Source organism: Orcinus orca, chromosome 2 (assembly GCF_937001465.1).
Source record: "Orcinus orca chromosome 2, mOrcOrc1.1, whole genome shotgun sequence".
NCBI lineage: Eukaryota > Metazoa > Chordata > Mammalia > Artiodactyla > Delphinidae > Orcinus > Orcinus orca.
This window is the reverse complement of record NC_064560.1, coordinates 135,000,421-135,028,124: the sequence shown is the minus strand read 5'-3', so window position 1 is coordinate 135,028,124 and position 27,704 is coordinate 135,000,421. Positions and strand designations below refer to the sequence as shown.

Below are 27,704 nucleotides of genomic sequence, written 5' to 3'. Positions count from 1 at the left end.
ATGGTAATAAAAACACAGATATCGATAATAACCTTGAATGTAAACGGATTAACTGCTCCAAACAAAAGACACAGGCTGGCTGAATGGATACAAAAACAAGACCTGTATATGTGCTGTCAACATGAGACCCACTTCAGACCTAGGGACACATACAGACTTAAAATGAAGGGATGGAAAAAGATATTCCTTGCAAATGGAAATCAAAAGAAAGCTGGAGTAGCAATACTCTTATCAGATAAAATAGACTTTAAAATAAAGACTGTTACAAGAGATAAGGAAGGACAATACATAATGATCAAGGGATAAATCCAAGAAGAATATATAACAATTATAAATATATATGTGCCCAACATAGGAGCACCTCAATACATAAGGCAAATGCTAATAGCCATAAAAGGGGAAATCGACAGTAACAGAATCATAGTAGGGGACTTTAACACCCCACTTTCACCAATGGACAGATCATCCAAAATGAAAATAAATAAGGAAACAAGTTTTAAATGATACATTAAATAAGATGGACTTAATTGTTATTTATAGGACTGTCCACCCAAAAGTGGCCGAATATACTTCTTCTCAAGTGCACACAGAACACTCTACAGGATAGATCAAATCTGGGCTCACAAATCAAGCCTTGGAAAATTTAAGAAAATTGAAATTGAATCAAGCATCTTTTCTGAACACAATGCTATGAGACTGGTAATTAATTACAGAAAAAAACTGTAAAAAACACAAATACATGGAGACTAAACAGCGTGCTACTAAATAACCAAGAGATCACTGAAGAAATCAAATAAAAAAAAATTACATAGAAATGGGGAATTCCCTGGTGGTGCAGTGGTTGAGAGTCCGCCTGCCGATGCAGGGGACACGGGTTCGTGGCCCGGTCTGGGAAGATCCTACATGCCGTGGAGCAGCTGGGCCCGTGAGCCATGGCCGCTGAGCCTGCGCTCCGCAACAGGAGAGGCCACAACAGTGAGAGGCCTGTGTACCGCAAAAAAAAAAAAAAAAGAACGACCATGACAACCCAAAATGTAGGGGACGCAGCAAAAGCAGTTCAATGAGGGAAGTTTATAGCAATTCATTCTCACTTCAACAAACAAGAAACGTCAAATAAACAATCTAACCTTACACCTAAAGCAACTAGAGAAACAGGAACAAAGAAAACCCAAAGTCACTAGAAGGAAAGAAATCATAAAGATCAGAGCAGAAATAAATAAAACAGAAATGAAGAAACAATAGAATAGATCAATAAAACTAAAAGCTGGTTCTTTGAGAAGATAAACAAAATTGATAAACCTTTAGCCAGACTCAACAAGAAAAAAAGGGAGAGGATGCAAATCAATAAAATTAGAAATGAAAAAGAATTCATAACTGACACTGCAGAAATACAAAAGATTATAAGAAACTACTACAAACAACTATATGCCAATAAAATGAACAACCAAAAGAAAGGGATAAATTCTTGGAAAGATACAATTTTCCAAGACTGAGCCAAGAAGAATTAGAAAATATAAACAGACTTATCAAAGTAATGAAATTGAAACCGTAATTAAAAATCTTCCAACAAACAAAGGTCCAGGACCAGATGGCTTCACAAGCTAATTCTATCAAACATTTAGAGAAGAGCTAACACCCATCCTTCTCAAACTCTTCCAAAAAACTGCAGAGGGAGTAATACCCCCAAATTCATTCTATGAAGCCACCATCACCCTGATACTAAAACCAGACAAAGATATCACAAAAAAAGAAAGTTACAGACCAATATCACTGATGAACATAGAAGCAAAAATCCTCAATACTACCAAACAGAATCCAGCAACACATTAGAGTGATCACACAGCATGATCAAGTGGATTTATCCCAGGAATGCAAGGATTCTTCAGTATATGCAAATCAATCAGCGTGATACACCATATTAACAAATTAAGGAATAAAAACCATATGATCATCTCAATAGATGCAGAAAAACCTTTTGACAAAATTCAACACCGGTTTATGATAAAAAATCTCCAGAAAATGGGCACAGAGGGAACCTACCTAAAAATAATAAAAGCCATATATGACAAACACACAGCAAATATCATACTAAATGGTGAAAAACTGAAAGCATTTCCACTAAGATAGGAACAAGACAAGGATGTCCATTCTCACCACTCTTATTCAACACAGTTTTGGAAGTCCTAGCCATGGCAATCAGAGAAGAAAAAGAAATAAAAGGAATACAAATTGGAAAAGAAGAAGTAAAACTATCACTGTTGGCAGATGACATGATACTATACACAGATAATCCTAAAGATGCCACTAGAAAACTACTAGAACTAATCATTGAATTTCGTAAGGTTGCAGGATACAAAATTAATGCATAGAAATCTGGCATTCCTATACACTAATGATGAAAAATCAGAAAGAAAAATTAAGGAAACACTTCCATTTACCATTGCAACAAAAAGAATAAAATACCTAGGAATAAACCTACCTAAGGAGGTGAAAGACTTGTAATCAGAAAACTATAAAACACTTATGAAAGAAATCAAAGATGACATAAACACACTGAGAAATATACCATGTTCTTGGATTCGAAGAATCAATATTGTGAAAATGACTATACTACCCAAAGCAATGTACAGATTCAATGCAACCCCCATCAAACTAACAATGGCATTCTTCATAGAATTAGAACAAAAAATTTTACAATTTGTATGGAAACCCAAAAGACCCTGAAAAGCCAAAGCAATCTTGAGAAAGATAAACGGAGCTGGAGGAATCAGGCTCCCCAACTTCAAACTATACTACAAAGCTACAGTAATCAAGATAGTATGGTACTGGCAGAAAAACAGAAATATAGATCAATGGAACAGGATAGAAAGCCTGGAGATCAACCCACACACATATGGTCACCTAATTTATGACAAAGGAGGCAAGAACATACAATGGAGAAAAGACAGGCTCTTCAATAAGTGGTGCTGGGAAAACTGGACAGCTACATGAAAAAGAATAAAATTAGAACACTCCCTTAACACCATACACAAAAATAAACTCAAAATGGATTAAATACCCAAATATAAGACTGGACACTATAAAACTCTTGGAGGAAAACATAGGCAGAACACTCTATGAAATATATCACTGCAAGATCCTTTTTGAACCACCTCCTAGAGAAATGGAAATAAAAACAAAAATAAACAAATGGGACCTAATGAAACTTAAAAGCTTTTGCACTGCAAAGGAAACCATAAATAAGATGAAAAGACAACCCCTGGAATGGGAAAAAATATTTGCTAATGAAGCAACTGACAAAGGATTATCTCCAAAATATACAAGCAGCTCATGCAGCTCAGTATCAAAAAAACAAACATCCCAATTGAAAAATGGGCAGAAGACCTAAACAGACATTTCACCAGAGAAGATATACAGATTGCCAAAAAACACATGAAAGGATGCTCAACATCACTAATCATTAGAGAAATGCAAATCAAAACTACAATGAGGTATCACCTCACACCAGTCAGAATGGCCATCATCAAAAAATCTACAAATAAATGCTGGAGAGGGTGTGGAGAAAAGGGAACCCTCTTACACTGCACTGTTGGTGGGAATGTAAATTGATACAGCCACTATGGAGAAAAGTATGGAGGTTCCTTAAAAAAGTAAAAATAGAACTACCCTACGACCCAGCAATCCCACTACTGGGCATATACCCTGAGAAAACTATAATTCAAAAAGAGTCATGTACCACAATGTTCACTGAAGCTCTATTTACAAGAGCCAGGACATGGAAGGAACCTAAGTGTCCACCAACAGATGAATGGATAAAGAAGATGTGGCACATATATACAATGGAATATTACTCAGCCAAAAAAGGAAATGAAATTGAGTTATTTGTAGTGAGGTGGATGGACCTAGAGTCTGTCATACAGAGTGAAGTCAGAAAGAGAAAAACAAATACTGTATGCTAAGACATATATATGGAATCTAAAAAAAAAAATGGTTCTGAAGAACCTAGGGGCAGGACAGGAATAAAGATGCAGACGTAGAGAATGGACTTGAGGACACGGGGAGCGGGAAGGGTAAGCTGGGACGAACTGAGAGTGGCATGGACATATATACAGTACCACAAGTAAAATGGATAGCTAGTGGGAAGCAGCCGCATAGCACAGGGTAATGAGCTCAGTGCTTTATGACCACCTAGAGGGGGTGGGATACGGAGGGTAGGAGGGAGACACAAAAGGGAGGAGATGTGGGGATATATGTATAGCTGATTCGCTTTGTTATAAAGCAGAAACTAACACACCATTGTAAAGCAATTACACTCCAATAAAGTTGTTAAGAAAAAAAAGCTCTTAGAGGAAAACATAGGAAAAACACTCTTGGACATAAACTACAGGAAGATCTTTTTTACCCACCTCCTAGAGTAATGAAAATAAAAACAAAAATAAACATATGGGACCTCAGGAAACTTAAAAGCTTTTGCTCAGCAAAGGAATCCATAAACAAGATGAAAAGACAACCCTCAGTTTGGGAGAAAATATTTGCAAATGAATCAGTGGACAAAGGATTACTCTCCAAAGTATATAAACAGCTCATGGAGCTCAATATCAAAAAAACAAACACCTCAGTTAAAAAATGGGCCAAAGACCTAAATTTCACCAATAAGATGCTCAACATCACTATTTATTAGACAAATGCAAATCAAAACTACAATGAGGTATCACCTCACACCAGTCAGAACGGCCATCATCAAAAAATCTACAAACAATAAATGCTGGAGAGGGTGTGGAGAAAAGGGAACCCTCTTGCACTGCTGGTGGGAATGTAAATTGATCCAGCCACTAGGGAGAACAATATGGAGGTTTCTTAAAAAACTAAAAATAGAACTACCATATGACCTAGCAATTCCCTGCTGGGCATATACCCTGAGAAAACCACATCAAAAAGAGTCATGTACCACAATGTTCACTGCAGCACTATTTACAATAGCCAGGACACAGAAGCAACCTAAGTGTCCATTGACAGATGAATGGATAAAGAAGATGTGGCACATATATACAATGGAATATTACTCAGCCATAAAAAGGAATGAAATTGGATCTTTTGTAGAAATGTGGATGGACCTAGAGTCTGGCATACAGAGTGAAGTAAACCAGAAAGAGAAAAACAAATATCATATATGAACACATATACATGGAATCTAGAAAAATGGTACAGATGAACCTATTTGTAGGGCAGGAATAGAGATGTAGACGTAGAGAACGGACATGTGGACACAGGGGTAAGGGGAGGGTGGGACGAACTGGGAGATTAGGTTTGACATAAATACATTACCATGTGTAAAATAGATAGCTAGTGGAAACCTTATATAGCACAGGGAGCTCAGTTTGGTGGTCTGTGATGCCCTCGATGGGTGGGATGGGGGGGTGGGAGTTCCAATAGGGAGGGGATATGGGTGTGCATATAGCTGATTCACTTCACTGTACAGCAGAAACTAACACAACATTGTGAAACAATTTTACTACAAAAAAAAAAAAAAAAAGAGTTACCTGAAATAGGAATATTCTGTGAGACTGATAACTGCACATCTCCAGTTCCTGGTGGCATGTCAACAACTAAATAGTCCAGTTGACCCCAATCTACCTAAAAACCAAGATGACACAAATAACATCACTGTATAAACAAATGTGGTGAATAGTGATATAAACAAAAATAAATGAATTAATAACAAAGCTAAAATAATAGCTTTCACTTGAACCATTAGTAAATGCCAGGGTCTGGGCTGAGGGCTGATAAATGGATGAAGAAGAAACAATCTTTGCCTCTAGCAGAACTTTTCTGACCAATAAGGTTAAACTTTCAAATGACACCACAAAACACACACATACCATAATGGCGAACCCCTTGCACAATGGACTTCTATTCGGGACCACTCATTTATTTTCACTGAAAATAGCCCGTATTTTACCTAAGGAGGTCTTAGCTTTTTGTCCTTTGTGGTTTTTGGTACAGTGTTTCCTATAGCAGATCTTAATATAATTGTTTTAAGTTTATTATTTTTCCTTCATAAAACACACTAATAATGAAAACCAAAACTTAATAAGAGAATTTTAGAAATATACCTAGAGTTCCAAATTAACATTTTGATTATTTCTTTTCAGGCACTTTTCTAAGTATCTATATCTAGAAAATTCAGCTGTTTAACCAAGTCCTTAATGCTCAGCCTCAATTAGATAGGGCTCAAGGGTACCTCAGGCTCTTTTCTCCTCAAGTGGTTCTTCCTTCTGAGTCCCCAGTTTCAGTGAAAGGCCCTAGGATCCCCTTAGTTACCTAAGGCAAAGGCTTGGGATAATACTTAACTGTTCCCTTTCCCTTGCTATCCCCAGTTACTGATTATGCCTTCTAAAAATCTCTCAAATGTATCCATGTCTCTCTTTCTGCATGGCCGAGAACCAAACATAGGCCACAGGCATCTATCACTAAAGTCTCCCAACCAATCTCTCTGGTCTAGCACTGCCCATACAGTGTGTTCCTAACACCAGTGAAAATTGGTTTGATAGTGCCACTTTTTTGCTTAAAACTCTTCTATTGCTTTTAGGATAAAATCTAAGTTTTAGCTTCAGAATCTCTGCCTGGTCTTCTTCACTTGCTAATTCCTCCTCATTCTTTAGATCGTAGCTTGAAATTTACTTCCCATAACTTCCATTAAAGATTAGATATGGTGTTCCTACTATGTAGGAACAATTCTTCTAATCGTTTGTTCATTCATTCATTCATTCATTCACCCAACAAATGTTTATTGAGTACCTACTATATATTAGGCATTGAGCTAGGTATTGATAATTAAATGGTATCATGGTCCTTAGCCTCACAGAATTTACAATACAGAGGGAGACAGATATTAAGCACATAATGATATAACCTGTGCAAAGAAGTTAGAGAAACCGAAAGATCAACATAGCTGAAGAGCAGTGCAGGGGGAAAGATGGCATTCATTTACTGTTATTTCAGTATCTGTCTTCTCATGAAACTGTAGATGACAGAATACGTAACAAAGAATGGATACATAGGAGATGCTCAATAAGTTTTCTTTCAAGAAATGAATGAATAAATAAACACATGCAAAGATCCAAAAATTTTTAAATGTAAATCATACTGTGTATATAATCCCATATCCTGTTTCTTAAAACTTAATAATGTGAGATAAGCCTTTTCCATATAATCACATATTTTTAAAATTTAGATGATATTGGGTCAGATGGATTCATTCATGTATTAACACTTTTATTCAACACATATTTACTGAGAATTGATGCCAGGCACTGTTCCAGGTGATGAAGATACAGCAGTGAAAAAAACAAAGTCCCAGCCACCAGGCAACTAATGTTTTAGTGAGGAAGACAGGTAGATAAACAGGCAGAAAGACAAGCAAATCAAAGACAAGTGCTACAGAGAAAACAAGTACCCCTTACTACACAAAATTACTTGGTTCCTGATTTGGATATATCCAGATCAAATAGCAAGAGACAGTTTTAGGGACTTCCCTGGTGGTCCAGTGGTTAGGACTCCGTGCTTCCAGTGCAGGGGGCACAGGTTCGATCCCTGGTGGGGGAACTAAGATCTCACATGCCACACGGCATGGCCAAAAAATAAAATTAGAAAAAAAAGAGAGAGATAGTTTTAAAATCTTCAATTCTTGAATTTCAGAGGGCAAGTAGTAAGAGTTCAGACAGCTAAGGATTTATCAAAGAATTTCTTTGAGTCTCTTCAGTTCCCATGGTCCGATGGTGAGGAACACATGAAGAAGAGGGAAAAGGAATAGAGTGGTAGAAGATGCTACTTTTGACAGGGTGGTCAGAGCCTGGAGTGAAGTGAGAAAAATAACTGATGCAATTCTCAGAAAGCATTCCAGGCAGAAGCAGTAGCAAGTGCAAAGGACCTGAGATGCGGATATGCTTGGCGTATTCAAGGGATAGCTAGGAAGGCCTTTCTAAAATAGCACTCCCCCAACCATCAGTCTCCTTCCTTCTCTGAATGTGTCCTTCTTCAACACATTTATCAGTATATGTCATGATATACTGACAGGTCTTTTAGGAATTCTATAATATTTCTCAAACACAAGTACTTGACACTGATTTAATGACACATTTTAAGAGAATGATGAAATGATGAACATGAAGTAGTTCGTTTTCAATATAGGGTTTCTTGGTTTGAAAAATAGTTACCCCTAAGTTACCCATGACCATCATCTATGAAACTATTTACAAAAAAGACAAAGGATACTTTTCATTTTATATCCTCTGCACTGAAATTCCTAGCACTGGCAGACTGACAAGTCTCTTTGTTTCAGAGGACATCAAATGACTGGTGCCAACAATTTATCATTGTTGTTCTTTGGCATTTAATCATATTTATCACATTGGCTCCAATTTCTTATTTCTTTAAAGAGAACTGTTATTATGGTTCCAAGGAACTAAAAATATATCGCTGTTAAGACAATTAATTTCAAATGACTCAAACTGAATTCAAACTTTCTGGGGGAAGAAAAAAAACACCTGGACCAACACCTTCATCTCACATAGTAGGCATTTCACAAAGGCTTGCAGACTTGAACAGAAATGAAGTCAGTATCTGAGTTCCAGTTTTAGAGCATTCGCTAATATTAATATTGAAATATACTGGCTGCCAGGAAGTTCCAGTTCTCTTACAAAATAATCACCAAAGCATTGATTTTAGAATGATTTAGGGATTCTCTAGATTCTTCTCAGTGTTTATTTACGCATATAAATTATTTATTACTAAATATAGAGAAATAAGTACTAGCAAAACACCCAGGTATCTCATTTAGTAAAACCAAGCGACCGATCCAGATTTTGTGTGGCCTGAACCATATACAATTTGGGTGGTTGTCTCTAAGAATTAGAATGCAGTTAGGAATGCAAAATTTGATACAAAAGTAAATATTTATTTAGAATGTACAAGAAATCATCATAAAATGCTGGAGCCTTAGAGATTCAAGTTCCCTTCTCTGAGGTCTCTTGAACAACAGAAATGCTTACATAGAAATGCTTCCTGACTGCAACCGGCTTCCTCTCTCCACTGAGAACACTCTACAACTCCCAGCATCTCTTAGGAGCCCATGACAGTGTGGAACCCTGAACTTAAGCTTCATTAGCCTCAAGGTAACCCCACCTCTAGTAAAACCTGCTTGGCTCCCTCTCAGGCTCCAGACTCAAAGGATCCCAGCAGAACAGACTGAATCAGTCTAGAAGTGGAGTTACCAAGGTAGTTCAGAGATGCCCTGTGGATAAGGAGGCAGTGCTGCAGCAGAGAATTCAGCAGTGCAGCCAGGAAATCAAATATGTGCATTACATCTAAAGAGGGACATAAACAGCATAATGGGAGGGTAAAAAAATAAAATCAAATCCAGTGGTCAGGGCAACTGTGAAGGATGGGATGAGGTACAGATTAGGGGCAGCATTCAGACCTGAGTCTGCCAACAGAGGCTTTGTGCAAGATGCCTCTTTTACACAGTAGTACATAACCTTTATTCCCCTCTAAAGGGTTTGAGATACAGGACTTCTGGAATCGAATATTGATATAATGTAGTCACTGAGCTTTTGTCCAAAGCCATTCATATAACATTAGAACAGCTGTTTTTTCATGTGTCCTATAAATATGCATTTGTAATTGCTATAACAGCACAACCTATGGTATTGCTTTTGTTTTTTACTGCTCTTTCTCTTTGTTTATTAAGACAACCAACACTTGAAGTTTATGCTATCAGAAATAACTACTGGGACTTCCTTGGTTGCACAGTGGTTAAGAATCTGCCTGCCAATGCAGGGGAAATGGGTTTGAGCCCTGGTCCGGGAAGATCCCGCATGCCACGGAGCAACTAAGCCTGTGAGCCACAACTACTGTGCCCCCATGCCACAACTACTGAAGCCCATGCACCTAGAGCCCATGCTCCGCAACAAGAGAAGCCTGTGCACCACAACAAAGAGTAGCCCCCACTCGCCGCAACTAGAAAAAGCCCACGCACAGCAACAAAGACCCAATGCAGCCATAAATAAATAAATTTATTTAAAAAATAATGACTAAATCTCTGTTAAATTATTTTTATTTCTTTCTTGTCAACTTTACACAGGGAAAATATTCCAAACTAACACTGACTGGGGTAATTTTAGGCCAACATGTCTTCTCCAAACAATACTTTGTATTTTATATTCAGAATAATGCCTGATAATCTGAGGGTAACTCAAAAACTCAAATAAAGGCAATTCCCTCTTTTCTGAGGAGTAACTGGGAGATAAAAGTGTGTCTTATATTTGGACAGATAAGGCTATGAAGACATCAGGACATCAGTTATGAAGAGTGTGGTGCTATGAATGGGTAAAGAAGGTGGACCACTTTCTTCCATGGATACTTCTATTAAGAAGCTGACCAAAGCAGAAGCTATCAGGCCTTGCTTCAGAGGATGCCAGGAGCACAAGTGCAAAGTGGCTGAGTTGTAAGTGTTGAAAAGAAAGGGCCCATAGATGCATTCCATTTTTGGCTTCTTAGCTGGCGGGAGCAGTGTACCACAGTCAACCTCCAGGGTAGCAGACTCCATCATCAGCACTACACAGGCCATGTTTAAGTACCACAGGGTCAACATGTGCTTTTCCAAAGCAAAGGCAGAGTGTCCCAGCTATCCCAGGTCTGTCAGCAAGGCCAATGTGAGCCAGGTGAAAACAATATCAGCAGGGATGGGCCCTGGGCCCCTGTCGAATCAGGGAGGAAAAACACTGCCAAGAAAGAGAGGCAGAGCTATAAACTGCTAGAGCCAAAGTGGTGGCCAAGACTCCTGAGGGCAAGAAAAAGGTAACTTAATGAAAAGAGGAATCACAAAGCAGGAGAAATGGGACAAAATCTAGACTGAGTAATTTAAAAGTGGGCTGTGTCCCGGCAGCCCATTCATATAATGCTTAGAATATTCCATCAGTGAGAGGGCAAATTCTTAAAGGAAGTTGGGCTGAGCCAGACACTGCCTCTTTCCTTCCTGTCTGCTCTTAATTAGTCACTGAAGAGTTGGTTTTGACTCTTATGCCTATTTGACTCATAATTAGTAGATCTCAAGGTAGTGTCCTGATGTCTGACTCTGTCTGTCTGGCCTGGTCTGTATCTGTTGCTACTTCTGTCCTGTACCTAAGTCCTGCTACCTGTTCCTGACTTCCTGGTTCTCCAACCACTGTTAGGCATGTTTCAACCCTAATAGCAAATAGAACAGTGTACCTGTGCTTTGCTTAGAATCCCAGACATGAAACCATGCCACTACTGGCATAGGAGATGCAGCTAACCTTGTCTCAGGCCCGTGGACAAATACGTCAGGCAAATCATCAAGCTCCTAGGATTTTTGATTCAACTAATTTCCAAGGTTTGAATGGGTCTTCAAGCTCTAAGAATTCTACGGTAATTATTTTTATACAAAATTATCTCCCCAACTTCAGTGTAAGCTTCCTGACAGAAGAACCCATTCTTTATACATCTCCAGACTCCCTTTCCACAGCCAATCCCCTCTATAATGAACCAGTGTTCAGTGTTCAATCAATAACCACTGACTGATTCTGAGTCAAGTTGCTCCTTACAATTTTTTTTTCTTTTTTTTTTTAACTTCTTTATTGGAGTATAAATGCTTTACAATAGTGTGTTAGTTTCTGCTGTATAACAAAGCGAATCAGCTATACGTATACATATATCCCCATATCTCCTCCCTCTTGCGTCTCCCTCCCACCGTCCCTATCCCACCCGTCTAGGTGGTCACAAAGCACCGAGCTGATCTTCCTGTGCTATGTGGTTGCTTCCCACTAGCTATCTATTTTACATTTGGTAGTATATATAAGTCCATGCCACTCTCTCACTTTGTCCCAGCTTACCCGTCCCCCTCCCTGCATCCTCAAGTCCATTCTCTACATCTGCGTCTTTATTCCTGTCCTGTCCCTAGGTTCTTCATAATCTTTTTTTTTTTTTTTTAGATTCCATATATATGTCTTAGCATACGGTATTTGTCTTTCTCTTTCTGACTTACTTCACTCTGTATGACAGACTCTAGGTCCATCCACCTCACTACAAATAACTCAATTTCATTTCCTCTTATGGCTGAGTAATATTCCATTGTATATATGTGCCACATCTTCTTTATCCGTTCATCTGTCGATGGACACTTAGGTTGCTTCTATGTCCTGGCTCTTGTAAACAGAGCTAAATGGAACTGCAGTGAACATTATGGTACATGACTCTTTTTGAATTATGGTCTTCTCAGGGTATATGCCCAGTAGTGGGATTGCTGGGTCGTACAGTAGTTCTATTTTTAGTTTTTAAGGAACCTCCATACTTTTCTCCATAGTGGCTGTCACACTCCCACCAACAGTGCAATGTAAGAGGGTTCCCTTTTCTCCACACCCTCTCCAGCATTTATTGTTTGTAGATTTTTTGATGGTGGCCATTCTAACTGGTGTGAGGTGAAACCTCATTGTGGTTTTGATTTGCATTTCTCTAATGATTAGTGGTGTTGAGCATTCTTTCATGTGTTTGTTGGCAATCTGTATATCTTCTTTGGAGAAGTGTCTATTTAGGTCTTCTGCCCATTTGTGGATTGCTCCTTACAATTTTATTATACTACTAAAATTAAATTTTTTGCCATGTGAGGTACCTTTTATATAAAATATAAACCTAAAATAGAACACAAAATAGGATTAAGTCTGAACCATATTTTTTGCTCTGCCCAGTGATTTATTCATAAAATCATGCAATATTTTATTTCGGTTGCAAGAAGAAAACTGCTATAAAGGTGAAATTATTTAAATATAAATACCACAATAAAAATCTGAATAACAAAAAAATTTCTACTTGAGTTGATGGCCTATTGGCTTGTGGAAATAAGTGACGCAACAAAATATAATGAACTTATCCTTGAGACTATTTTGATAACAGCTGACCCAGTTATAAGATGAAAACACATTATTTAAGTTACAACAATGATCTAAAAGTTCTTCCCTAATATTTTCATTTTTTTCGGATGAAAGTTCTCTAATCCATTTTCAACTTTCTTCCATTCTGGGACTTCTCTGGTGGAGCAGTGGTTAAGAATTTGCCTGCCAATGCAGGGCTCGAGCCCTGTTCTGGGAAGAGCCCACGTGCCGTGGAGCAACTAAGCCCGTGCGCCACAACTACTGAGCTTGTGCTCTAGAGCCCACAAACCACAACTACTAAAGCCCACGCGCCTAGAGACTGCGAACAGCAACAAAGAGTAGCCCCCGCTTGCCGCAACTAGAGAAAGCCCGCGTGTGGCAGTGAAGACCCAACACAGCCAAAAATAAATAAAAACAAATAAATAGATTTATAAAACAAAAAAAATTTCTTCCTTTCCGTAGGAAAAGGGGGTGGGGGTGGAAAACTTCTTGACTAAATCCCTCCAAAGGCACTACCAACCCATGTGATAGCAGTAATGTTTTGAGAAAGAAAGAGAAACTTTACTCTTTATCTTTCCCTTTATCATCATCTCACATTTCCTTAATTGTTCTAGCAGATATAGAGCAAGACTGACCCTGACAACCTGGAGATAGCATCAATTCACAGAGGACTTCTTACCCAAAAGTTGATATATGGGTCAATCTTTGGTACCTAGTTTCTAAAATAATGTTTAAAAGATTATCCAATTCCCAGGCTAGCCTACAGACGTCCCATGTAAATCCATAGTACAACTGAAACAGTAAAACTTCACAATATAAAAATAATGATGTTATCACAAAAGTAACAATATTTTAGTTAATTATGAGAACATCTCTCTAAATTCTCCAGAGTCTTGCTTTAGGCCACAGATGTTGATCAAGGAAGGAGATGTTAGTGAAGGATAGGACTGCTACCAAAAAGGCCTAAAATATTACAAACTTGCCTGAGAATCATGATATTTTTATTTTTAAAAATTACTAAAAGAAATTAAAAAATAAAAACTCTCCCTATATACCTAAAGGCTGAAGCTTCAAATTTTTTTTTTTAAGTAGGAGTAACAAATCACTTTATTAATCTAATCTGGGACAGTTTATAAAATATATTTAGATGTGTGGTACTCCCTTTAATTAGGAAAACTATAAAACCATAATACTCTTTTAAAAAAATCCTTAGAAAAAATATTGTACTTGGGAGGATTCAAGGTCCTGAAGGAGCAGGATGGTAGCTGCCATAGAAGCTGCATGGAGCCCCAGAGAGGATTCTTAGTCATTGTCCAATGGCTTTGATGGTTCTTAAAGATGTTACTGAACTTGAGGGACACTATGTTCCAGCAGAGCAGTCTACCCAGTGTAGTACTGCATGCTAGAGATGATCTGTCCCAGTCAAGCTTATTTCTTTAGCTCTAGTTACCTGTGACCTGGAGTCCTACATTTGAGTTTTACGGGCCATCAGGTCAAACTGGCTAGTGAATAGGGAAGAGGTGAGGGGAAGAGTCTACAGGTAACAGGTAAAGGGGTGCAAATGGAAATGAACAGTTAATGAGAGCCTATTATAGGGTAGATACATTTACATAACATTGTAAAATGGGCATTATAATCTCTTATTTTACAGAGATAAGAATATTCAGGATTAGAGAAGTTAAGAAAATTGCCCAAGGCCAGGCTGATGGTGAGTGATGGAGATGGGATATAAATCCTGGTCTGGGTGACTCAAGTCATGCTCCCAAGTCTCCCAGAGAACTGGGTGCAGTGTCACTGTTCTCCAAGCCCCTGAAGATTTCTGCTACCACAACCCCAAGAACAAATGAGCTTTATGAGACTTCCCTGGTGGTCCAGTGGTTAAGATTCCATGCTCCAAATACAGGGGGCCCAGGTTCGATCCCTGGTCTGGGAATTAGATCCTGCATGCCACAACTAATAGATCCCACATGCCGCAAAGAAGATCCCGCGTGCCGCAACTAAGACTCAGCGCAGCCAAATAAATAAATAAATATTTTTTAAAAAAAGAACAATGATCTTTACTACAACACTTTTTCAGAGTATGATAAAATACATATATAAAGTAGACACTATAGACCCATAGAAAATTATTTACTTAGATAATATAAGAAATAGAAAAATCATTTGTTTCCTTTTTTCCCCTCCCATTTTCCTGGTTAATTATAATGATGTTTCTTCTATTTCTGAGCATTTTTTAATGGTATATCACAGTATTCTTTCCTTACATGATCCTTTAAGAGTCTTTTATATATTAAAGCATGGTCTTGGGGCTTCCCTGGTGGCGCAGTGGTTGAGAGTCCGCCTGCTAATAGAGGGGACACAGGTTCGTGCCCCGGTCTGGGAAGATCCCACATGCCGCGGAGCAGCTGGGCCCGTGAGCCATGGCCACTGAGCCTGCGCATCTGGAGGCCACAACAGTGAGAGGCCCGCGTACCGCAAAAAAAAAAAAAAAAAAAAAAAAGAATATTTTATCTTTCAATAATCCACCACTAAATTCTAGTTTTGTTTTAAGTCAATAACCATCATTCTACCCACCGTCTATTTTTATTCTAAAAATTTAAAGATCTAACTCACATCAAATAGAAAACCAACTGTGAGAAACTGTAGCTCCATATTCAGTTACATTTTAAGTATGAGCTATTATAATGCAGCTTTCAGATTTCAAATTCTGATTCAGACATTAATCACTATGATTAAAAAAAAAACAGCACTGGAAAGGAGGAGTTTGGTAAAAATCAAGACTATGAATCTAGCTGGGTAAGATAAGAGTCCAGATATCTACTAATCAAACAGAAGAATTCTAGTGTGGAAAATTGGCATACCTAAATTCCAATCATTTTTATCAGTAATTAGCTAGATTACCATGGGTCAGCCAGTTAACCTCTCTGGCCCTCAATTTTCTCATCTGTTAAAGTGTTTTAGATTAGATGATCACTAAGGTTCCTTCCAACTACTTAAAAAAAGAAAATGTGACCATGACCTGTTTATGTAACTTGAAAAACATCTGTGAGAGATTTGCTTACAGAAAAAAGTAAATAAAAAGTATTCTTATCAAAAGCACCAAAATATCAAAACAAGCTATTTTTTTTAAGGGAGCACTTTATATAAAAACAAGAAAGCTAAAAGCAAATTGGTATATTTAACACATTTATTTCATGGAACGATCATATTTCTTATGGAAAATTTAGCTTAAATTTACAAAGAACACAAATCTAAATTTGTTTTGAACTACAATCTACTCTGTCATCCTAAAATACCTCGTTCTGGCTCATCTAGGAATTAATGTGTTATATCTATATAAAATGTCATAATTTACAAAATAGATGCATTCCTGAAGAGTTGTTGAGGGAACCACCACTAAGTTGAGTGGGGAGGGGACTCAATCACAAACTCTTAAAGGTCTAGAGATCTAATCCAATTTTCCAGCTAATACAAAACACTCATGACTGAGATATACTCAAACAACAAAAGAAAGCTCGAATCATTCCAATGCTTATCACACATTCAGATACAAATTGTGGAATAATTTGTACAATAATAATAATATAAAATAAAAGCATGGAAGAAAATTGTCACAAGAATCTTTTCTATTTTTTTCTTTTGCTATACGTGAAATTGGTTTACTTTTGACTTACTTTATTACTCATACTTCATAACTTAAGATATGCTTTGTTTTCTGATTTGTCTTTTGTTGCTATGTGAACCGCTATTTGTAAGATATCCTCCTTTTAAAAATATGAATAAGCACCTATTAAATCCCAAGGATTTAACTTGAGACTACAGAAATATATTTGAGCTTTTAGAAAAATAAAAAGGATTATATTTGTAGCATAATTTTTTTTAACTGATATGTTTTCTGTAAAGAAAGAAAGAAATCAGCAGTTTCAGTTTCAGGCATAATGGTTGTGTGAAAGTGTCAATAAATAGGTCAGTCAGAAAGTCACATATCAAGGTTTTATTATTAATTCATTGTTTGAACTTATCCAAGCTGCTTAACATTTTTATGCCTCTGTTAGCTCATCTTACGATGGTTATAAACAGAGAATTTTAGAGCTAGGAGGGACTCTAGAGATTATCCTGTCCAATGTCCTTATTTTACAGATAAAGGAACTGTAACTCCAAAATCAAATGATTTGCCAATGATTTGCCTCTGCCAAATATGGATAATAAAAATAACTTTGTCTGATTTATAGAGGTTTCTTTCTGAAGAGGAAATGAAATCACGGATTTTCTAAAAAACATTAAATAATTAAATAGTATTGTATTGAAAAAAGTTACTTTAAAGAGAAGCTTGTCATATCATGCAAGTCAAAATTAAAATTTCTCTCAATAAGCCTATCATGTCTACTCTTCTAACCAGGTGCTAGGAAAATATCTGTCTATTTCTGAGGTCACCACATTCCAAAATGACCTGAACAAGTAATTTAAAAATATATTTTCCATATGTTTACATGTCATAAGCTGAGTTAAGTGGCTTTTTGCAAATTAAAGGGAAATTTCTCACCAGTAAAAATTAAGCATGAAAACACTGGGTCAAAGTACAATTTAAAAGATGTAAATGACTAAAAATAAGGGCTAGGAAGTGAGCAGAAATCACATCTGTTGTTTGAATATATTAATTAAATTTCTACATTTTAGTGACCTGTATCTTGCTCCTGTTAAGTAGACCTGCCACCTACAAAGCTGAAGAAAAAACAATAAATGTACTGTCATAAGTGACTTTTCCTAGCGAAAACTAAACAATGCAGCAGCTTTTAGCTATAACTAAGTTTAACAAAGCATTTTGAGAAGGATTAAGGATGGAGAAAGAATAGAGATGAAGGTGATACAGATATAGATTGGAAGTAGGTTTGAGGATAGAGGGGGGTAAAAAAAACACGTAAAACAATCTAATTCCCATCTCATCAACTTCAGCACTTTCCGACTTCCTAAGCTACATAATTACTTCAGAAGTACCCAAAAGACATCTAAGAAACCTGAAATCACTAAATTGCAAAGAAACAGAAAAACAGACCGAAGTTTATGCATCTCATTAAAAGACCGTTAAATGAGCAGCTGTTTCTCCATTCTCATTTATGCACACTGGTCATTATACGCAGGCTTGTTCAGAATAATCTTGTACCCTGATGAACAAGTGAATGTGGTATTATATCTAGTTGTTCTTTCCTCAACAGGTATCTTCATATTCATCTTAATATTTCAGATCACACATTAATATGCATGCCTAAAACCAGAAGATAAATAAGTGGATACACAGAATCATCATTATAGAATTTAACCCTAACTTAGAAATTAATACCAACATTTACATGTGCCACGCGCTGTTCTAGACACTGGGAATACAGCCATGAACAAGATACCTGAAGTTCCTGTCTCCATGAAACGGGGATAGGAGGACAACAAACAAACCAATTAGTATATCACCTGTAATCCTGATGAAAGTTATCTTTCTAGACCTCAGTTTGCTGTCTATAAAACTGGAAAACTAATATTACTTAAGTATCATCATACCCTTCTCAAACAAAAATTACCCCCAAAACCTGTAAATAAATAGAACTTGTGCCCTAATTCTCCCTAACATATCCCTGCCTCCAGTGGCACGTGCATAATAACAGAATGCAGGCCAGAGTAGGAAGTAAGCAATGCCATGAAGTACAAGAAAACTAACTGTATCATGGTGAGGCTCAATACAAACCTGTGTTCTATACAGAAACTAACTCTCGTTAGTAAGCTATGGTTTCTCAGATAAGATAATAATGATACATACATGCTATTTTGGAACATATTTTCTCTTAGCTGCGTACTGATGTCCAGATAAGTCATTTTTAATTTAAAATCATGGCTGTCCATTTAAAAACCTTTGCTATCAACTAGACTCTTGTTAATCAGATTATGAATTTCAAGTCACATTTAACACGAGAATTCTTTTTTTTCTCTTCCAGTGAAGAAATAATTTTATTTAATATGAGTACATACTTTTGCAAAATTGCATCAAAATAGGCATATGGTATGAGGTTTGATTCTTGTATTTAAAACAGCAAACTAGTTATGAATGAACAAATAAAACTAAAGGTTGAAGTTCTGACCAAACTACTTCGGCATCAGAAAGCAAGACTATCTGGATGTAAGAAATTAACTCCTTGAATCAGGTATAGTCTCAGTAATTCTGAAATATTAACATATAGGACAATAAGTCAGAGTAAAGAAATATATGCAGATACCCAACATAAAATGTAAGTTGATTTTATGGCCTGAATCAATCCGTTGGTATCTCTCCCCTCTCTCTCAATTCCCCAATCAATGAAAAAATAAAAATAGGGGGGAAGAAAGACCAACAGTGAGCAAACTAAGACTAAAACTTGAGCACAAACCAAAAAACTGGAAGAAATGTGTACTAACAATAGAGCCAAACTGCTGTCCTCCTATTTAAATAGTAGTCTTGTTCACTTTTATATCTTCAGGCTAAGTATAGTACCCAGGTACGTATATACCCAATAAATGTCTAATTTTGTTGAAAAACATAGACAATCAAAAGAGACCTTCCACATCCTCCCACCACCAAAGCTACTAACCTTCTGTCACCACAGCCCACATTCTTGCCATATAATGTACCGCCTTTCCATAACAGTTACCCCATCCCCACTGTCCCATTCCTCTTCCAACATCCTCCAAAAGAAGAAGAGACATAGACATTTCTTACACAGACTCTTGATGAAAGCTCAGAACATAACATTTTCATGGTTTTGCAAAGATGACCTACACAAGTGATCTATGAAGAAAACTTGAGAATGACTGGTTAGCATTCCTCAGCTAGGCTCTTTCAATCAGAAATCATCTTAGGCTTGTGCTAGATATTTGGCCAAACATTATAACATAAATTCAGCAGCAAATATCTATGAATCAAAAAGTCATGTTTTGAAATTTGATGCTCAGATGCAAAAATGTTGTGTTGTAAAAATAAAAGCCTTACTGGTATTCTCACCTTCATGGAGGGCTACTCCTCCCCCATTAGCAGTGTGGGCCAGGGAAGTTCCTATACGCAGGATCAACACATCTCTCAAAAACTGGATCTGGATGCATTTAAACTGCCAAATAATTTTGGCAACAAAGTTCTGCACATGAAATTTTCATCAATACTCCCAATTTTGTTCTCTGCTTTTTATAACAACTGAAATCACTGAAATTTGCCATCTGACGTAGCCATTCACAGAAACATGAAGCACCTAAAATCAATACTGATAGTTAGTGGATGTTTGTTGGCCCTGGGTTTCACACTAGGAGGTGCTATAGGCATCGTCACCATAAGAGAAGTAGAGGCCTACTGGTGGCCATTAAACTGAAGGAAAAACCAACCACCCATGAAGCTACAAGTAAGGCGTCTAGCTCTTTCAAGAACTACTTACTCATTCTAATTTTTTTTAACATATATACTCAATTTCATAGGTTCTGTCACATCTTTAAAAACCATTAAGAGTTTAGTTAAGTAAGAAACTTCCTGAGATACAGATGATTCAGCAGTATTATCTTTACCTAAAGGCCTATGCATAACATGTTATGCTCCAATATAGTTAGAAAAGATTTTTACAAGATACCCTCAACTCTGTATTTTGAAAACATAGGACTTCTGTCCTTTTCCCCAAAAACTAACTGTGGCAACAATTCAATTTCATTTTGGGTAATTATAGCATGACTAAATAAATTTTCTAGTATGTTTCTGTTAAAAAAATTTTAACTATTTCCCCAAGAATATACAACAGGGAAAGAATAGTCTCTTCAATAAAAGGTGTTGGGAAAACTGGACAGCCACATACAACAGAATGAACCTGGATCCCTATCTTATACTATATACAAACATCAACTCAAACTGGATTAAAAAGTTGAAAGAGACCTGAAAGCAGAACTCTTAGAAGAAAATGGGGGTAAGCTCCTTGACATTGGTCTTGGCAATGACTTTCTGGATTTAACACCAAAAGCAAAGGAAACAAAAGCAAAAATAAACAAGTGGGACCGCATCAAACTAAAAAGCTACTGCACAGCAAAGGAAGCAATTAACAAAGTGAAAATGCAACCTATTGAATGGGAGAAAAAATTTGCTAATCAAATATCTGATAAGGGGTTACTATTCAAAATATATAATGAATTCATACAACTCAACAGCAAAAAATCAAACAATCTGATTTTAAAAGAAGCAGAGGAGCCAAAGAGACATTTTTCCAAAGAAGACACATAAATGGCCAACAGGTACATAAAATGGTGCTCAATATCACTCACTAGTCTAGTCATCAGAGAAATGCAAATCAAAACCACAATGAGATACCACCTTCACACCTGTTAGAATGGCTATCATTAAAAATACAATGAGATAACAAGTGTTGGTGAGGGTGTGCAGAAAGAGAACTTTCTGCACTGTTAGTGTGAATGTAAACTGATGAGCCCACTATGGAACACAGCATGGATGTTCCTCAAGAAATTAAAAATAGAACTACCATATGATCCAGTAATCCCATTTCTGGGCATATTTCCAAAGAAAATGAAAACAGAATATTCAAGAGAATATCTGCACTCCCATGTTTATTGCAGCATTATTCATAATAGCGAAGATTCTGAAACAACCTAAGTGTCTGTCAATGGAAGAATGGATAAAGAAGATGTGATACACACACACACACACACACACACACACACACACACACACACACACACACACACACACACCCCAGAATATTATTTGGCCATGAGAAAGAAGAAAATCCTACCATTTATGACAACATGGATACACCTTAAGGACATTAAGCTAAGTGAACAGAAAGTGACCTGAAACTGTAAAACTCCTAGAAGAAAACGGGGCAAGGTCCTTGACATCAGTCTTAGCAATGATTTTTTGGATTTGACACCAAAAGTGAAGGAAATAAAAGCAAAAATAAACAAGTGGGATTACATCAAACTAAAAAGCTTCTGCTTAGCAAAGGAAACCATCAACAAAATGAAAAGGCAACCTATGGAATGGGAAACAGTATTTGCAAGCCACATACCCAGTAAGAGGTTAATATCCAAAATATGTAAGGAATTCATATAATTCAATAACCCAATTAAAAAACAGGCAAAGTACTTGAATAGACACTCTTCCAAAGAAGACATACTAAAGGCCAACAGGTATATGTGTAGGTGCTCAACATCACAAATCATCAGGGAAATGCAAATCAAAACTACAATGAGATATCACCTCACATCTGTTAGAATGGCTATTATCAAAGAGATAAAAGATAAATGGTGGCAAGGATGTGGAGAATAGGGAAAACTTGCATACTATTGGTGGGAATATAAATTGGTACAGCCATTATGGAAAACAGTATGGATGTTCCTCAAAAAATTAAAAATAGAACTACCATATAATCCAGAAATCCCACCTCTAGGTATATATCTAAAGGAAACAAAATCACTAGCTCATATATCTGTACTCCCATATTCACTGCAGGACTATTCACAACATCCAAGGTACGAAAACTACCTAAGTGCCTTAGATGGATAAAGATATGGTACATATATACAATGGAATATCATTCAGCCTTAAAAGAGAAGGAAACCCTGCCATTTGCAACAACATGGATGAACATGGAGGGCATTATGCTCTAAGTGAAATAAGCCAGACAGAGACAGACAAATACTGCATGGTACCACTTATATGTGGAATCTAAAAAGGAAGTTGAACTCACAAACAGAGTAGAATGGTGGTTGCCAGGGGTTGAGGCGGTAGAAGAAATAGGGAGAGGGTGGTAAAAATGTACAAATTTTCAGTTATAAGATGAATAAGGTCTGAGTATCTAATGTATAACATGGTGACTAGCATTGGTAATAGAATTTGCTAAGAGAGTAGAACTTAAGTGTTCACACCAACAAATTTTAAAAGTAAAAAAAAAAAAGAAATATTTGAGGTAGTGAATGTGCTAATCAACTCAATGGTGGGAATCCTTTCAAATCATCATGTTATACAGTTGAAATATATTTTAATATTATTTATCAATATGCCTCGATACAGCTGAAAATAAAGAAATATCCAGGATTCAGTAAAAACATGGATGGATCTCACAGCACTATGTTGAAAGAAAAACGTAAGACATAAAAGATTCTATTACATGAAGTTTAAGGATAAGCAAAACTTACAAATACTGAAAGAAGTCATGTCTAGAGTAGATCTTAAGCATTCTCATCACATACACCAAAAAACTCATGGGTATGTGAGATGATGAATGCGTTAACCTGACTGTGGTAAGCATTTCAAAGCATACACATGTCACATCATCACATTGTACACTTTAAATATATATAGTTCTATACGTCAATTATACCTCAAAAAAGCTGAAAAATACACATGTATGTATAAATAAATAGCAATCAACCATATACTGGTTACCTCAGAGAGTGAGCACTGAGTGGGAAGGAACAAGAGGGAACCTCCTGGATATTAAAAATGTTCTAGATCTTGATCTGGGTAGCAATTATGAAGGCATGTATAATATATTAAGATTAGTACACCTTATGTACTTTCTTGTGAAGTAAATAGCTTTTAAAATATTTTTAGGGCTTCTCTGGTGGCGCTGTGGTTGAGAGTCCACCTGCTGATGCAGGGGACATGGGTTCATGCCCTGATCTGGGAAGATCCCACATGCCGCGGAGCGGCTGGGCCCGTGAGCCATGGCCGCTGAGCCTGCGCGTCTGGAGCCTGTGCTCCACAATGGGAGAGGCCATAACAGTGAGAGGCCCACGTACCGCAAAAAAAAATATATATATATATTTAAAGTTACGGTGGTGGAAAAAAGGCAAAAAAAAGTCAAGAAAAATCTGGAGTGAAAAGTAACATCACAAATGGTTGCCCAGACCCTTGGGAAGCAATTTGGCTTTGTAATATCAACTCTGCAATACACAGAAGATATTCTTTCATACAAATATTTATAATCGGGGGGAAACAAAAACACTGAATTTCTAACAATGGGGAAAAGTTGGGAAGACTGAGTTATATATACTCACTCTGGAGTATATAGCTATTGTAAGGAGTTACCTTTATTGAGCGTATGTTTTATGTGTCACTGTAGCAGTTTGTGAAGCATGCTTCAGATATTTACCACACAAGTGAAATATAAACAAACACTGTGCCTTTCTGACTGTCCAAGATTATGAATGTATATCTACCTTGATTTTTAAAACCAGGGGAGCAGTTCTGCTTCTCAGTTATAAGATTAGTGGGAGACATCTAAGCAACAGACACAGAAGAGAGAGATACTGTTCCCCTGGACTCTTCTGGTATTTGAACCATACATTCAAATGTCTTTAGTCCCTGCAGTTCACACAGGGGACAGGCAGGGCGCTCACCTGGCTGGCTTTGGTGGAGCCATGGGAGCAGCACAGGGGTGAAGCACACCCACCTGCACTAGGATAGAGGGTGAGTGCCAGCACTAGCAAGGTAAAGGGAATGCAAATATGGTGCCTGCCAGTGCCTCAGTCCAACAGGTTCTTGCCCCACAAGCAGATGCTTTAGGATTAGGAAATGAATCTACTGCACATATGTTCTAGGCACTTCTCAAACTGCTGCTTTTCTGCTGGGTCCCAGGGCAAGTGAATCTGTTTGTGAGCCCTTTAAAAGCAGAATCTCCATTCCCTACAGTCTTATGGGCCTCCTGGATGCAAGTTCCATTGGTTTTCAAAGCCTGAGGTTGGGGCACATGACATGGGACATAAACAACTCACTCCCCAGGGAGAAGCTCCACATTTGTGAGATTCCCTTCTGTCTGTGGGTCACCACACAGGGGATGGGGTTTTTGGTGGGACTGCATCTCTGCCTCTCCTACCTGTCTCAATGTGGCTCTTTCATCCTTTGCTGTGGATGAGTTAGTTTTCAGTTTCCCAGAGGAAACTGCTCCATATGTAGTTGTAGATTTGTTGTGTCCATGGGAGGAGATGAATCAGGACCTTACTATGCCACCATCTTGAACCCTCTAATCATGATGTGTTTTGTCCTTCTATGCTTGATTATCTTTGTCTGCATGCTGGACAATGTATTTGAAAAACATTATTTGAAAAAACAAACTGGTGCATTGGATGATGGCATCCACCTCCATAGAGAACTTTTATTTGCTTCTGTTAGAGCTGTCAATCCAAGACCATCTTAATCCAAGGTCTAGATTTAAGATTTCCTGATCAAACAGATGATAGGAAGTAGTGCTACAAGTTTTTAGGGGGGATAAGTTAGCATGAATTCACTGCTATTCTGAGGGCTCAGCATTTTGTGGTTCCAGCTCATGGTAAGGGACAGACTACTCTTGCCAGACTCCAGGTTTTGATTTAAATCCCTCGGTCTTGTAAGGCATCTGAAAGCAGAACTCAGCTTCAAAGCTGGTAGGCTATGATCAATAAACATCCTTAGAACAAAAGTAGTTTTGAGAGAATGACCTATTTCTGTCAGTTCTGATCTTCTCACACTTCTAAGAATTTGTTTTCCATATTTTATTCAGCTTCTTTAGTTGTCCTTAGCAAGTGCTGGTCTAAATTACCTAGGCTGCCATTATATAAACACAGTCTTGTTTGTTCTAAATCATTAAAATCTGTAAACTGGGGATAAATGGAAATGTTCTTAACTTGCTGAAAGGATCCACTAAAAATGAAAGGTAAACATCATACTTAACAGTGAAAAAGGAGAGACATTGCCAGTGATATCATACTTGAGACAAGGATGCCTACTATCACTGTTACTATCTAAAATTCAACTGGTTGTGCTAGACAATGCAATAAGAAAAATAAAACCATTAAGAGATACAAACACTACAAAAGAAAGGACCAACTACCTAGAAATTCTATTGAAAAGCTATTAGAATAAATGATTCTGTTAAGGTGACCAAATACAGAAAAGTACACAAAAATCAAGTTCCTAGAAAACAATTATTAATTAAATATATATAAGCAAAAAAGGTTCCATTAATGTGGAAATGATAACAGTTTAGGTGTAACTAAAGTAATATGATGTTTTAATCTTTCTGTTCTAATAAACGTAAGACACTTGTATTGGGTTGGCCAAAAAGTTCGTTTAGGATTTTCCATTAAGATGTTATGGAAAAACCCAAATGAACTTTTTGGCCAACCCAATACATCTAAATGTAGATTTCTGTGTTATGGATCATTTATAAAAGCCTTTGAACTATTATTAACTTGACCAAAATAAATATGTGCTATTTATTTTGTATTTGTTTACTTGCATATTATCTAACTCCCATACTAGATTATGCAAGAGGGTAGGGACTGTGCCTGTTTCATTCATCATTATATGTTCTGCATGTAGTGTCTGGTATATAGGAGGTAAGATATACGTATCCGTTAAATAATTATAAGTGAATGAACTAATTTAGTTTCTGATCCTTACACTCCTTAATGCTTTTAATTTGGTATAAAGTTCACCTTTTATACAGGTAATCAGTGTCATAAGAGGATACCAAAATCTCAGGTTCAAAATCAGATAACAAATAAATAACTGTGGCTTTCAAGTGGTTTTAAGAGCAATTTGAAAATTATCATAGAAGCATCTACTGATAGCAACAATGACATCTCACAAAAAAGAGGGAGGGGCAGAAATCAGCCAGGTTAGTGATTGCAAAGTAATACCATTCAAGCAGGGACAAGGAGAATAAGAACCCCAAATTTTGATCACTAAACAGCTATTCACTTTCTCAACTATAGAACTGTCTCCAGAATCTCATTATAGTTGATGCTTTTGAAAGTTTCTCTGTTCACAGTAATCCTGGATCTGATTTCCTACAGGCTTTGTAAAGACACTTTCATGTTCTAAGGTGGTTCTAACAAAACACTTAATGCATCTACTCAGTAAATACTTTTCAAATAAATCTATCAAAAATTTTATAGCACAACACAGGAAAAGAAACAAGCGCATTTAAGAGGCTGTCGGTTTCCATTTCCTCACTTGGGTTCATGGGAATTAAATAAATATCAAGTAAAAAGCACCTGAATCTGCTAAAAATCTGAGTGTTTCAAATGCTGTGACACAAAGTAGTAGAAAATACTAGCTTCAATTTTTCCTTCTATAATATAACAAAACTTGGATTTCTGCTGACAACTTCTTTACTAGGTTTCAGCGCAAAGCTATTTAGAAATAGACAAGTCAGAGATGCTTTAAAAATAAATTAAGGTTTATAATGGAAATGCTGGCAGATGCTCCTTTATAATAATGCCTGGTGAGACAATATTTTGCAAATGACTACATCACAATATGTGTGCAAGTGTTGTATATTAAAATGCAACAATGCCTAGCTCATAATTAAATCAGGACCATGAAAAGTTCAGTAGATGTTATAAAATGTGATGTGACAAGAAAATATACTAAGTTAAAATATAATGCAAGCAAGGATTTATTAACATTTGCCATTTAGAAGATTTAAACAAGAGAGAATCTCAGCATAAATACTAATGATAGAAGTCAGAGAAGTACAAACTCAGTATAGCCTAAAAATAGTTGACTTCCAATGTGACCAGTGTATACCATAGTTACTTAAGAAATCATATCCATTTTTTTTTTTTTTTTTTTTTGCGGTACGCGGGCCTCATATCCATTTTTGAGACGATCATATCCCTAGACTAAGACCAAAGTATAAATTTATAAATACATATATAACTCTTTTTTAAAAAACCTCTAGTACTCCTTCTTCTAAAATCCGTGATCAG

General features: G+C 36.9%; 1 protein-coding gene across 6 annotated transcripts in view; it reads right to left on the bottom strand.

Moving 5' to 3' along the window:
* Nucleotides 1–27,704, bottom strand: part of NUBPL (NUBP iron-sulfur cluster assembly factor, mitochondrial) — a 253,222-nt gene that overhangs the window by 75,079 nt on the left and 150,439 nt on the right. For all 6 annotated transcript variants that reach the window (XM_004282132.3, XM_049706798.1, XM_049706797.1 and 3 more), the window contains one exon: nt 5,541–5,634. In XM_004282132.3, the coding sequence (XP_004282180.1) occupies nt 5,541–5,634 (94 nt within the window). The remainder of the gene's footprint in view (nt 1–5,540; nt 5,635–27,704) is intronic.